General features: G+C 38.4%; 1 protein-coding gene across 2 annotated transcripts in view; it reads right to left on the reverse strand.

Annotated features, from left to right (window-relative positions):
- VGLL3 (vestigial like family member 3) overlaps positions 1 to 15837 on the reverse strand; it is a 49544-nt gene that overhangs the window by 21603 nt on the left and 12104 nt on the right. Inside the window, exons 2-3 of one of the 2 annotated variants that reach the window (XM_081063581.1) lie at positions 13611 to 13905; positions 4402 to 4926 (exon numbers count right to left, since the gene is read on the reverse strand). In XM_081063581.1, the coding sequence (XP_080919707.1) occupies positions 4402 to 4926; positions 13611 to 13905 (820 nt within the window). The remainder of the gene's footprint in view (positions 1 to 4401; positions 4927 to 13610; positions 13906 to 15837) is intronic. The other variant, XM_081063582.1, reaches the window with a different exon arrangement.

Consider the following 15837-nt stretch of genomic DNA (forward strand, 5'->3'; position numbering starts at 1 on the left):
TCCCAATGATTTTCACTGAGGAAGTGTGGGTGCACACATGTGTGTATGTGTGTGTAGATAAATAAAAACCTTATTAGCCAGGGACTAATGGGACTGTATTAGCCATGGGACTGTACTAGGGGTCAGAAAACTATAGTCCATTAGCCAAATCAGGCCCCATTGTCTGTGTATATATAGCCCATGAGCTAAAAATGGAAACATGGGTTTTATATTTTTAAATGACTGAGAAAGAAGGAAATAAAAAAGAGCAGCAGTCATGACACATGAAAAATATACAAAATTCAAATTTCAGTGTCTGTCAATAAAATTTTATTGGGACACAGCCATCCTCAATTTAATTAATTTATTTTTTCTTTTTTTCACTCTGTGGCTGTTTCTACACTACAAATGCAGAATGGAGTAGTGGTGACAGAGATGGCATAAATCCGCAAAACATTAAATATTTTAGTCAGTCCGTTTACAGAAAAATTTTGCTGACCCCAAGATTACACCATACATGATACTGTAAAATTTTCTTTGGTCATTAAACTTTGTATCATGTTCAACCTTCAGATTTCCTTATAGATGTCTGCAAAATAAAAATGTACCTAAAATTATTAAACCTTTCCCCTACTGAGAATGTCACATCCTTTGTCAAGTAGCTCTCAAAATGCTTTCATTAATTTATCTGTTTCCTAATAGAATGTGAAAGTGACCTTCATTTTGGTGGCCTAGTACCTGGATGTGGAGAAATTGCATGCTTGTCTCACCTGAATGCAGCAGGCTCTTCCCACGGCTACTCAGTAGCCACCAAACATTGATGCAGAATCCAGAGCTGAGCTACCGTTTTGGGCTGCATGGTCAGGTCAATGTCAAATAGACTGTAGAGAGGAACGCATCTCTCATTCTTCTCAGCTATCCTACCTTCTTTGCTTTGGCAGAAATTTCTGTTCCTTTATAAGTAGTCATAAAAATAGACAAGAAGCTACTCTTTCGTTGGCCTCATGTAGTGGATATGGTGATGGGTCATTGATCCCTCCCCCTTCCGTGTTTAGACATCCCTTCCCCTGCTGTTGGCAGCTCATGCCTTTCAGTTGTTTCTTGTATTGGAAATTGCCTTCAGCTGAACAGTCACTTGCCTAATGCCATGTACCCTTACCGTGGGCAAATCTATCCAATAACTTGTCAGTGCAGGAATATAAAAGCCCATCTACTTCAACTTAAGGCAAGACAATTACAAAGGGCCATCTGAGCTCCAGAGCTCCCTGTAGAATCAACTAAGGCTCAGTTAAACTTAATCATAGTGAGACTACTCCTGTCTAGTTCTTCTCTCATCCCACAAAGTTGTTGCCCTGAGAACAACACCCCATGAACTATCTACAATCAAATCTGGATCTTGGAGTCTGTTTCTTCTGGAAACTAACCTAAAACACTACTCTGTAACTCTTACCAAAGGAAGAGAGATATATTTGATATGATGCCTGAGTTCGGGACAGGAAAATGAGCACATAGGGCTCAGCCCCTTTCTCTGTTTCTGGGCCAGCCCCCACGTAGGGAGGTGCATGTTCCACCTGCTGCTGCCTTTTGTAGGGTAAGCCCAACAGGATCATGCTTCAGATGACGCTTCTCAGAAGCAAATCTGAGCAACAACCCTCAATCTCTTTTCACATTGATGAGCCTCTAAACTGTGTGACAAAGAAGATGTCTATGGGAGTCTTCTTTGAACTCTAGATTTTCCCTAGAAGTTTAGATTTCTCCCAAAATCTAAATTTAGCCCAAGATACTAGGAAGTCTAGTTGCAGCAGTAAGCTCAATCTAGGATCTCCAATTTGGTCTGACCAAATTATTAATAATTTGATCTTTGTTTGCTTTATTTCATTGTCTTTGTTTTCTCAGTTGGATGAAAACTATGGGACATGGATGAATCATGATCATAATCCTAAACCCACAATGACAAAGAGCAGCATCACGTGTGTTCAAGCAGGTAAATAAACCTTCACTCCTCATCATTAACTATTCATAGTCTAATTTAACAGTCCAAATCAAGTCTAATTTACGTTTATATGCAGGACAAGTCTTAGTTCAAATACAGCTTGAGAACTTGCGATTCAAGCAAGCGGTTTTCAAATAGGAAAACTGAGACTGTTTCTTTATTTGTAAATGAAACTAAGAAGACCCATTTCAGATTTAGTTAAGAATTAAAAGCAGTAATATATATAAATCATCTCTGGCAATACTTTAAAAAGTGGGTACTCAATAAATGTTAATTCATAGCTCAGTAAACAAGAACTATTATATAATACACACAAATGGGTTCTCTCTAGATTTTTCAGAGAGAAAAAAACTCCTCACTCCTCTACTTCCAAAAAAAGTAGGATGATTTTCACCCAAAAGAGACTATTTAAAGACTATCTATACAAGTTAGTGTATGAGGCTCACACCAAAGTTGACAAGTACAAAAATAGGTAACAGGTGATAGAGAATTAGAAACAGAGAACAACAAGCAATCACATTCATTTTCCCCCTTTATGTTCTAGAATATACAGAGGGGATGCTTTGGATTGAATGGCTTTGTCCCCCTAAAATTCAGATGTTAAATCCTAATGCCCAATGTGACAGAATTAGGAGGTGTGGCCTTTGGTAGGTGATTAGGTCATGAGGGAGGAACCCTCATGAATGGAATTAGTGCCCTTAGAAGAGAGATCCCAGAGAGCTTCTTCATCCCTTATGCCAGTTGGGGAAACAACGAGAAGACAATGCCTGTGAACAAGGAAGTAGGCACTCACCAGACACTGAAGGTGCCAGCACCTTGATCTTGAACTTCCCAGCCTCCTGAACTGTGAGAACTAAATGTTTGTTGTTTAAGCCACCAGGTGGATGGTATTCTGCTATAGCAGCCCAAACTGATTAAAAAAAACAAGAATGTTCCCTTTGCCTGCTAAGGGCACTGTTAACTCTGAGCACACAAGTACTGTGGTGGGGGGCGGGGGGGATAGGGCAGAGTCTCCAGAAACTGGATACCCATGATGGCAGTTACCACATTGGCACTCATATCTGGCCTGAGGCATCAAACAACTCAAGAGTTGCCTTCATTCTGATAGCGTGTAGCAAAGGAAGAAAAGAAGCTTGTGGTAGTTAGCCTCATCATATTCTCTTCTCCTAGAGAGGGAGAACCAAGTCTCCTGATGGTTTGCCTAGAAAAGCAGTTTAAACCTAGAGACTCAATAGAAACCTGAAATGGGTAAGGCTAGGCAATGAATGACCAACATTGGAAAGCCCAGGTCAGAACCAGTAACCAAGATAAGAATGTTCAACTTATATGAATGCCACTTCATGATGAGCATTTACTACTCTGGGGAGTTCTCTGCTATGAACCAGCATTCATATTAAAGATCCTGCACACTATAGAAAAACTAAGGAAAGACAGTTTCTTTAAAGTTCTGTAGAGAAAATTCTCATATGTCACAAAGTGTTCCGGGAGAAAAACCTGGGATTGGAGGTGAAGGTGGGTGACTTTGGAATGTTGACTCTGTAGATGTAATTAATCAATCACTGACTTCATTTGTCTTTTTAGCTTCTGATGCCTGTGATTTCATGAACTCAGAACTATTAATACTATGAATATGACTAGCCTGGTCCAAAAATCAAGCTCTAACACCATGACCTTCAGAACTAGTGAATTCCAGAGAGGAGCTGAATGCTCTGTGAATAAATATGTCCCTTACCATTTTTATTTTTTTTTAATAAATCTGTTGAATATAAACTTTACAGTACTTCTTTTTTAAAAGTTTGGTGTTATTTAAAACAGACAGAGAGGGAGAGAAAAAGAGAGGAAAAAGAAAGAGGATGAGGAAGAGTGGGAGGAGGAGAAAGCGAGGGGGAAAAAGAGAAGGCAAAGGAAAGAAAGAGAAGGGAAGGGAAATCCAATTTTTTTTAAAACACATTCCCTAATTCTTTTCAAAGAGTAGATCATGAACTTCACTCCAGAAAGCAGTGTGTTTTATAAGTCATAAGACCTAACAGAAGGAGAGAAGTAAAAATTAACTGAAACATACTATTTATGACTTCTGTTAGGCATTACACATAATATAAAGCACAGAGAGAACTTAAAGAATATGGTCAACTCTATATAAGCATAAGGTACCAGAGATTCCAGTCCAAAGGAACAGATCACTAACTTAAGAAGTGGGAGAAAAGTTCCAAGACCTTCTCAGGTTGTACTCTATGAGCTAATCATACCAGTTTCTCCAGGAATGCAGAATTATTGCAAAATATAAACATATTGGCAAAGCTTAACTTTATGTAACATAGAAGAGGGAAAAAAATATATATTTCAAGGTCTTTAAAACATCCCCAATTTAAAAATATTCATTTCTTAACTTTTTCTTCTTTTTATGAAAAGGAAGCAATCCCCCAGCTCACCTGTATCAAACCCCACACTTGGTACTATGTCCACAGTTCCGTGAAAGGCTCCGGCCCACGCTGAGGTAGCAGTGGTGACTGTCGTTGGATCTGTCTTTGTGATGTCACACTGGGGAGCAGGAATCCTGGCTGCACGCACTGATGGCATCAGCAGGGGCCCGTAGGATGGATCCAGGGCAGAGCCAGCAGAAGGGTGGTGGTGGTGGTGGTGGTGGTGCCGGTGATGCATGTGGGCGTGGGGGTGGTGGTGCCGCATGTACACATCATGCATGTGGCTGTAGGATGGGCTCACCTGAGATGCCAAAGGATAGTGCCAGGACTCAGACACGGGAGGGGGAGGGGCTGGGCCAGTCTGGTGCAGGCCATGTCCTGGCCAGGGGCTGGGGTCGGCCGCGGTAAAGGTGCCAGGGGGGGCCTGGAAGTCAGGATGCACTCCCCCCAAACAGGGTGCAGGTGGAGGCTGGTAAGAGCTGGTCCAAAAAGAAGTCGGGAAACTACTCCTCTGACTTGAGAGAGTTGAGCTGTCTGAGAAGACAGAAAAATAAATTATTTACATAAGATTCAGATCTAGGATGGACTTGCCTCTACTTGTCCAACTTTTACAAGCAGGCTAACCAGTATGCATTCTTTTTCTCCCGACACAGAGGTGAACTGAAACTAAGCAAACCTCTGTGCTCTTGTGCCAAGTCAATGCACAAGGATTCAGGTGCTGAATGAGTCCCCTCCAACCCTTGTTTGTTTAGCTTATGCAGTCACAGTCTGTGCTAAAGTTTGCAAGTCTGGATTTAAAAGCTTCATGTCTTCCTGGGCATCTTGCTGCCATCACATCTGAGCTCCTTATGTGGCTGGTAATGAAAGCTTGTGCCATAGATGTGATTCAGGTGGGTTGGAAATAATGATGTTTACTAACTTCCTTTAAACACAAATACAACTGGCATTCGAACTAAACATTTTAATGCTGAAAGTCACAAATAGAAGAAAGGCTACACGTAATTATGATCATCGACACTCACTTTCCATCAAGAAGAGTCTATTCCAAGTTTATTTTTTTCTGTAGAGGTCTACAGCCTCTAGACTGAAACTAATAATAGTTAATATTTAATAATAGTGACTAAAAGCGGACCACTGGTCCAGGGGCATTTCATGGATGATCTCCATGGATCCTCACTCCGGCTCTATGATGTAGCTTGTTATGATCTCCATTTCATCAGTGTGGAAACTGAGGCAGGGGAGAAGCCCAAGGCTTCACAGCTGGCAAGTAGGCAACTGAGCTTTGAAGAAGACAGGGAGCTGGCCTCGATGGCTGGCATTCTTCATAACTGTGCCACAAGAGGGCATAATTGCAACTATAACTTGAACAGAATTTGATGAAGAGTCTGCAAATCGTGAGTGGAAGAGATTCAAGGAAGGGTCATGCATGGGTTTGAGGTGTTTGGAAAAGGGGGTACTATCAAAGAAGAGCACTTAGAGATAAAGAATAAAGAGAGATTCCTTCCCAACTCTGCTTCAATTTCTCCACCACTTACTGCTCCATAACATATTTATAGATGACCTACTATGTACCAAACATAGGAGGCCAGGGATGACCAAACAAACATCACTTTTCATCACAATCCAATGGGGGAGGATAAGTAAATAGATATGTGCAATGTGACATGGTAAGCACTGTCATAGGGGGAGCACAGGAGGGGCCTAAGAAAAGGATTGCTAAATTAAAAGAGCGAGTAGGACTAGCCTTGTTAAGAGGTAAGGAAGAGTGTTTTAGGCAAATAAAAAAGTATGTAAAAAAAGGCCCCAAATCTCTCTCTCTCTCTCTGTCTCTTTGTCTCTGTGTCTGTGTCTGTCTCTCTCTCTCTCTCTCTCTCTCTCTCTCTCTCTCTCTCTCTCTCTCTCTCTCTCACACACACACACACACACACACACACAAAGTAGCATTCAAGAGACTGAAAAAAGTTCAGTGTGCAAAAGGTGGCAAAAATGTAAACTAAGGTCCAAGAAGGACCCAGATGGGTAAGGCCTTGCTAAGGCCATACTGGATGTGGGCCCTGTCCTGAGAAGGTCCCAGTGAGCTTTAAAGGATTTTAATCTAGGGGGTGACGTAGTCAGATATCTGTTTAGAAAGAGCGATACCTCCTGTGCTAGCTTGTGGCCATGGTGTGGCGTAGCTGAAAGAGCACTGGACTGGGAGTCTAGAGTCCCAGCCAGAGAACCAGCACACAGCTCTTACCCTACCTCATTTTATGGCCCCCAAATAAATCTGTTGACCTCTCTGTGGCTTAGTTTCTTTCATTAAAAATGACACATATGAATTAAATTGCAACTATCTTTTGTCTCCATAGTTCTATCATTCTGTTAACTGACCTATGATTTCTATCTGTAGCTAAAGATAAGGTTGCTTAGCATATTAGTCACGCATCTACAGTAAGATGCTATTTTTATGCTGGGTTCCACACAAAAGAACCTTGCTAGATTTTTCCATTGAATAAAGGCTATCCCAGAAGTACTCGGAAATGAATAAATTCAGAAGTCTGACATATTCATGTTTTCACTTCATAAATTTCTAGGACATAGTTTGTTGGTTTGTGTTTTTAACCTCAGGGAAGCTTATATAACTTGAATCAACCACCACAAGTGTAATTTGACTAACATAATTAGGATAGTACTGTGATATTCAAACATTCCCTTTCTCTAGCTTCCTTAACGGCTGTAGTGCTAGCACTGCAAACTACCATTCCACCCGTCAGCCCTACACCAGCGCTATCATCATTCACCCCATTCATTCATTCTATAGAGAGACAGCTATTCAGTGTTTCACATACAAGTCTCTCCCCTGCAGAATTTCCGTGGATCTCAAAACCCTTGGGCGTATCAAGGAGATTATGGTCTTCAAGAAGCAAAAGATGGAGGTGTATATTGTCCTCAGGTCCTCAAAACAGTCCTGGCAAACTTTTCATTGAATGACTTTGTTTTGCCAAAATCACAACCCATCAGAAAATAGCACTTAAAATCAAACTTACTGGCATTGAGGCAAATATGTTTTATTTAAGAATTGTTTTCCTTTGACATGAGAAAAGGCTGCCAATGACAAGAAAGAACATTGTGTAAGCTGTGACAAGAAAATTCAATTTGCCTTAAGTGGTGGCCATTGTAGAATATTTCTGTCACACCCAAATGAATGCTGTCAATGATTAAAGTTTAAAACCCATAGGAGGAGTTTATAGAAGCTCCTTATATCAGATAGTGTATAAGTATGTATGGTAGCTTTGCCACCATCAATTTGCCACTTTGCACGGATCCAATCTTTGGTACCAAACGCTTCATTCTACTCGTAAGTTTGCTCTCCTGTTCGGGCCAGAATCCCACTATAAAAATGGCTACCCCACCTCTCAGGTGTATACCAGAAATACAGAGTTCCCCCTTATTAAAATCTCCCATTTAAATGTCAAAAGTACAGAAAGTATACATCACTTCTTTGGTTGCTTTCCTTTGTTTTGTTTTCATTTAGATGTAAATAAAACCCAATTTTATTTTATAGATGCTTAAGCATGTTGCATATGCAGACACAAATGTGAATGAACAAATCCATTACCAAAAATCTTGTCCACTTATGAAGTATTGTGATTAGTGAAGACATTATCATTGAAAGTGGAAATCTGTTTTTAAATATATACTTCATAAAGTCTGAACAAAGCTTTGAAATGCCCCAGAGAAAAATAAAATTAAAAGCAACTTACTATTTCCCAGTTAGTATGTCTCCTGAGATTAATACAGACTTTGCAGAGATCTATGCAGCCATTTCAAAAACAATGTTGCATTTTATAAGTAAATGAAATGATATCGGGTAGAAACTATGTTTATGGACAAATCTAAACTTCAAAACCATTATTTGGTATCTTGATTGTTAAAAAATAATCTTGATACAAAGAAACAGATGATACCCTTTTTCTTCATGCCTGGGAATCAGTGTACTTATTTCATATGTATGTAAATTTTTTCATTACATGACTCTTTGATTACGAGTACTTAATCACAGCCACATTTGTTGGATGAAAAAGCATATGAAAAATTGTGCACCAGCTATTTCCGTGAAATATTGCTTTTCAGGTTAGTGGGGGAAATTCAGAACTATATACTGTTAACACTCCATGGTGACTTTGGGCTCAAGGTTACTTGATAGTTGGATGATATTAACACTGACAATCTGACATCTGCAAAAAAATCTGAAAATTTTGATTCAGTTTGCATTTGGGATTAAAAAAATATTGTACACACAATATTATTCCTAAACAACAACAAAAATGACAAATTGATACATATCCACTACGATCTACCCAAAACATACCCAATACTCTCACGTTTGTAATTTATACCAAAAATATACCTTAGAGATATAGAAGAGTTTAACATGGAACATCAAGTGGCTCTTTCAATTCATAGTAGTTGGGATACTTTTTATATTAATTCTAAAGGTCTCTGAAAAAAATCTGAGGGCAAACAGTTTAGCAAGAGGAAATTCAACGTGTGATTTTAAAACACAAACATTGTATGACCTAATTTTGAAAAAAAGGAAATTATATTAAAAAGAAAAATGGGACAATAAAATGTCGTAGAACCTCTATCTTATCTTAGACATCTCCAGAAAATATTCTTAGAATAAATATTTATTTAAAACACTAATGTTACAAGATAACATTTACCTTTTTATTAGCCTCAGTGAAAAAAAAAATGCTACTGCATTCTTAACCTAAAAGATCTACATTACAATTTAATTCCCATCCTCTTGTTTGCTTCCCATGAAAAGAAATTGTTGGGTCAGAGGTGAAAGGATATGCGTTCCAACGTTTTCTGTCACTCAGGAATTAGCATTACCATTATGTCCAAAGATTGCCGGCTAGTTACTTTGTTCTAGAGTTGTTTAAATGGGCCTCGTGACTCTAAAATGAGTTTCAAAGGCGGTATCAGATGCCCACACTCCTTGGAGGCAGGACCATGAGGTCAGTCAGCCCTCACTTCCCTTCCACGTGTCTGTTGTAAACTTCCCAAAAGCAATTACTCCAACAGTGCCTCCTGGAGATGCAGCTCAACTCTCTCCTGGTCTCTGCAGCTCAGGAGACCAGCCCTCCTTTCCTTTGCCCTCTTTGTTGTTATAGGTTAGTGCTCATTTTGAGTGGTCTTTCTTATGAGAAGGAGTTGTTCCAAGCAGATATTATGTTGATCAATCAAGCAATGATTACTTTGCTACTACATAAGAAAAAATGTCAATAAGTTGACTCTTCAGCATGGTTTTTAAGTCAGCGATAGATTTTGCTATGACTCTACTTAACTACACCCCTTTCCAACACACACACACACACACACACACACACACACGCACACACTTTCTGTAATAGTACTTGAGCTCTGAGATCCATGTATGGACATATTTGAAGCCGATGCTTCTATTTAGTGGGAAGGTGGGGTAATCTAACTCATTAGGTTTTCTTAACTGAGAAGCCCTATTCGATTCCTGCTAGAATATGTAGTGGAATAAGAAGGAAATGATGTTATATTGTACCAAAGTACAAATATTCCTTGTCAATTGTTTGCCTAACAGTTGCAAAACACCTAACAAGGATTTTCCTCACGTCATCAAGTTATACATTTAAAGTATGACCATTTTCCATTATTAGCTGACATCTACTCTTGTCTAAAGATTTACTGTGTAAATATATTCTGCCATCAATCATGATTCGGTTTTAAATTCCTTTGTAGCACTGCAGCACTTGTGCAGCCCTGTAAAAATTTTGTGCCGTAAATTAGACCCTTTAATTTAATACAGCTGTCCAGCAGCTACTGCATAAAGTACTGTCGTCATGGCCATCAACATTGTCAATAGCTTTGAGGACCTATATGTCCAAGACACTGTGTTTTAGCCAGAAACACAAACTTCCAAAATAACAACGTTTCTGTACAGAAACCCAAGGTTGGTTTTTTACTCGTATGTGCAACATGAGTGGAAACTCACTTAGGGAAGAGAGAAAATGCCTCTGACCTTGATTTAGCACCTTGCTTCAAGCCCTATGTCAAATTATTTATATACATTATTTAAAGAGTCTTGACAATAACCCTAGAAAATGGATAACGGCAAACACATATTATATAAAGTTGATCCCAGAGATATTTTAAGTAATTAATGCAAAATCACATTGCAACCAGACAGTCAGAAGGCCCAAACCGGAACCCAAAATGAAGAGAATCCAAAGACTGAATTATTCAAACCTGTATTGCTTTGGCAATTACTACAAAATCCCCAATAACTCTCTTCACTAGACATGGGAATCTCAATTTATTATACCTGTCTTTAAGATATTATTAACTAAATCTTTATTTTGTGAATCTATGAATCATATCCCAGTCGTATATGTTTATCTAAAACTGACTGATTTACAACTAGAAACAACTATGGTCAAGTACTATTCACAAATGGAAAGTAAATAATACATTTGAAATCACAGAACTTTACAGAGAAAATATTTCAACAATCACTCCATTCAACCTCCTTGTTTTATAAATAAGAAAACTGTAATTAATGATTTCATACAACGTATTGCTAATAATTTTCTATTAATGACTTTTTTGTTTTCGAATCCAGGGTACATGGTACACACTTGGTTCATTTAAATCAGTCACTTCATCATTCAATTCATATTTATTCCAGATCTTCTATGGAGAATGCGTTATCCCGAGTGTTCGGGAAAATGATGTGCAATAACTAGATGTATGTAGTCTAAGTAAGACTACTAAGGGCTACTCGGATAAATTAAATAGATATAGAAAGCTGTACAAATTCTCGTTGCCAGAATTTTTGCTTCTCATTACATACTCAGCCATTACTTTGGGCCTTTCTAAGGGCTATTGCCTCTGTCTTGAATAATTTCCCCTAGATATTCATGTGCTTCTTATTTCCCCTTCACGTCTGTGCTCAACTGGGATGGTATCAGAGAGAGCGCCTGTTATCACCCTAAGTAAAATAGTACCTTGCATTTCATTATATATTTATTATCTGTCTGTTTCACTGGGACGCTCCATGAGTGTAGTCTTAGACTTTCCTGTTCACTGATATTTTCCCACCACCTAGAACATAGTAAGACTTTAATAATAAATATTTGCTGTGCAATTCAATGAATGAAACGAGAGAGATTTAAAGACCAAATTTAAGATAATGCCAAGAAAATTGTAATAATAGTTACTAAATCATTCGCATTATTCACCCTTTCTATATTGCAATTTGACACCTGTCCAAAGGTCTTCTCAATTCAGTCATGCAGATTATGGGAAAAACACTGAATTGTAGAGTTTTTACATATACACAACACGTCACTTAAAACTATGCTGGTTTTGATACCATAGACAAATCACTCTCACCTCTAGTTATAATTTGGGGCTCTCATTCCTACATTTCATATTAAATGATTGCTAGGTTGCCGATGCCTTTATACTAAAAGAAATAGGCATTGTATTAATTATTCTCCTAGGACGGATTATCTTGATAGGATTTATTATTGATAGACCAAACTATTCATTAAAGCCAGGTAATTAACAGAAATTTTCACATTTTCACCCTCTACAAGTTATTAAACATATTCACTATCGCTATCAAACAGGGAATCGGTTGATTCCATAACATCTTAGGTTTCCAAGGACTTTGTTCTCAGTTCTTGTGGGAAGTCTGTAATATGTCCTAATCAAATCAGTGGTGATGATTCCCAAGTCACCTCTATCAAGGTCTCAGTCATTTGAGTTTGTACTACACCTTCCCCTCTATAGTCACTCCATATCTTAGTGTCCTTCATATTTACTACAAAGAGGGAAAGAAGGAAGGGAGGGAGGAAGGGGAGAAAAAAAGCATCGTATCTACAGATTAGGCCCAGCAATTTCATACCGCCGAGACCTCTCCCACAATGGAGTGGAACCATTCCTCTGATGCTGAGAGGGGCCTGACTACCCATCGCCTCTCACCTGCCCCACCACAGGTAAGCAGCCTTTCCTCAACATAGGATCACTTGGGCACTTGCTAAAGTATGATTTCCAGAGCATTCCTTTAGAGACTCGGATTCAGTAGGTGTGAGTTAAGGGGCCTACAGTCTGTTGTTTTCACAGCACTAGATCGATGATTGTCAAACTTGAGCCTGCCTGTGAATCACACTGGGACGACTAGTTAAAACACAGATTACTCTGTCCCTGAGTTTCTGATTTAGTAGGTCTGGGATGTGGCCCAAGAATCTGTATTTCTAATAAGCTCCTACGTGGTGTCAATGTTCCCAGACCTGGAAACCACACTTTGAGAACCACTTTACTAGATACTGCCTAGAACCTGGCAAGTTCAGGAAAAAACACATTCATAACACATTTCTTAAAACTATCATTGGAATGAAGTACTATTTTTTTCTCTAACCTTATAATCTTATAAGATTATATTAGAGATTATAAAATTAGATTAGATTCGATTATAAGATTAGATTATAACCTCATAATTATAACCTTATAATCACCCCAATTAAGATGTCACCCAACAATTTTCAGTGAGGTAGTACTCAGATTCAAACACACCTCTGTGACTTCTATAGAGAAAAGTAAAGAAGAGGATGTCCGATCTACTGTTTTTACTTTACCAAAGTAAAAACAATCGTCTAAACCATGTAGGCATAGTCAGCCAATAACGTCTGGATTGTACACTACAAAGAGTTAATACCACAACAAAGCAGGACAGAGAGAGCTATCAAGAGAACACAGAAGGCTTTCAAAGTTTGTATTCCTGGGTCAGACTCAGATCTCTGCTATGCCACCACGTAGCACCTAGTGGAATGAGCAAGAGCTAATTTTTACAAGCTGATCCAGGCACGCCTATTATTTAGAGATCCAAATTGGGCCATCGGGGCTTAAGGAATGGTGCCTCGCAGCTGGATCCTGCCACTATAAACGCCGGCTGGTTGCATCACTACTTTCCATGAGGAATTTAAGGGGTGTGACTGCATCCTTTCCAACCCTGCATTCCACATGTGACAAAACCGATCCAGCTGTTTGTCTGAAAGAAATTCCTTGCTGTCCTTAAAAATTAAAAAGCAAGTGGATATCCGTCCTACGGGGCGCAAGTCTCCAGCTGGAACCTGGTACAGGCGGTTGCGAAACAGACACAGGGCCCTGGAGAGCCTCTGCTTTTGAATTCTTACCTCGCCAGAGGGGGGTTAGCCCCATCTTGCTTTTGGAAATGGCAGATTCTGGATGGAGGGTGCTGGCTTGGCCCAAAGCTCTTGAGAAGTGTTCATCCACTACTGACCCAATGTCTCCCTGGAAATAAGTGAAAAGGACACAGCGAGAGTTAAGGTACTCCATCTCGGCAGGCTGGTCTTTCTCCTGCTCCTGCTCCTCCTCCTCCTCCTCCTCATCCTCCTCCTCCTCCTCTTGTTTGCTGGGAAGGGTGACTTCCAGAGAGTCCTGCATCTTGCTGTATACCGCTAACTTCCTCTGGGATGGAATAAACAAAACACGGTATCAAAGACAGTCTGTCAAAGCGCATCACCTAGTTCACTTGTCACTTAAAAACATCTACATGGTAACATATGTTCGCAGACTGAGTCTCCTTCATCTGCGCTACTCCATCTCCCTCCCCCTCCCCAAACCAGCCTTCTCCTTCCCACCCTGGGGGGGGGGGGAAAGTTTGTTATTTCAAATTTAGCAACAACAAAAAAGTCCGTTACTACATGGTATATTTTCATAATGTAAAAGGTTTTGTTTTTGTTTTTTTATTTTATTTTTAAATCTAGATAGACCAAAGGAGAGTGACTTTAAAAAAACAATGACAAATTCCATCCCATGTTGTTGTTGTTGTTTATTTTAAAGATTTAATGTGCAGCAACATTATACTTTGGGACAGGGAGAAATAGGGGATAGAAGGCCTAATTGTCTACGGGTGGGGTGAAGAAGAAAAAAAGCTTTTTATAAATAAGATAAACTAAAACAAAAACAGGAATGTAGCATCTTATAAAAAGATTTGGCAGATATGCTGAATTCATTTCTCCAAAATCGAACTAAAATGACAAAATAAGTCTGTGTGAAGATCCATTTTGCATGGAACATATTTTTCAGATGTTCCACTTACCACCATTATCAGAGCAGTGAAAAAAGGTATCGTCATGCCTTACAGAAAATAATACAAGATACTAGCAATGGCTAATGTGCCTTTCAAATAAAAATGAGAACGTTTGGATAATTTATAAATCTTTTTTAAACATATGATCTAACAATAATAATAATTAATGTATATTATTCCAGTCACTCTTATGAGACTTTATATTTATTATCCCATTTAATCTTTACAATTCTGTAACATGGTTATTGATACTATCCATATTTTAAAGATGAAGAAACTGGGTCACAGAGATGTGAAGTAACTTGCCAAAGCTCACAAAGCATGTAAGTGGTGGAGCCAGAATGTATAATAAAACTATGCAGGTGTACACATGCGTGTACATATATATGTTGGAGGAAAGCAGAGGACGGGTATTTACTATGGGAAGGAAAATCACCAAAATGTTATGTTTTATATTGTATTTCTGGGTGGTAAATTTCTGGTTGTTATTTTCTTATTCCTGCTTTTCAATATTTCCAAACATTTTTCATTGCACACATATTACTTCTATAATCAACAACTTCAATGTTAAGTAGATATAAGATAAAGCTAAAGATTATAAAATTCATTACTGTAATGACACAATGAGCTTTCTGTCATTGTATACCTGCAAAACCTTATTCTTTGTCATGCCATTTTTTTCCAATTCCAGAAAAAAATACATGCTGGAAAATGAATGTGAGGTGAAAAAAATAAATTGTTCTAGTTTTGCAAATGTTGTCAAAACACATAACCCAGACTCTTACGTTTCTAATGTAATTACTAGCTTGGAAAGCTACAGCTCCAAATTATAAATGCATCATTCAGTAAATTAAACCCTTTCCCACTAGCAATGGATGTGTTGTTCTTGTGTGAGGTAGATCCTGAAATTTTCAGGTATATTATGAGCTCCTGGTTATTATTTAGGGACTGCTACTTATAAATATATGTATTGCTTTTTATTTATAATTTGTGTCAATATGATTACCACTTGTTGATAAATAGATAATTCATTCCTTGTGAGTGAATATGCCTCACTGCTGAATAGGTGATTGTAATGACTGAGTGGTTATATTTCTTACAATCTATTTTGCACAGATTTAAACATGGGTATATTTTACTTTAACAGTAAAAGCAGCACAATAACATAGGTTATTTATAAAATGAGGAGATTGATCTAAATTACCTCTAAAGTTACTCCTAGCTTTAAATTCCATTATATAATTAAATGCATATTATGATTTATTAGTCAAATTACAGTACTATTTGTGCACATATGACTTGAAGTT

The sequence above is a fragment of the Rhinolophus hipposideros genome, assembly GCF_964194185.1.
Source record: "Rhinolophus hipposideros genome assembly, chromosome: 2".
NCBI lineage: Eukaryota > Metazoa > Chordata > Mammalia > Chiroptera > Rhinolophidae > Rhinolophus > Rhinolophus hipposideros.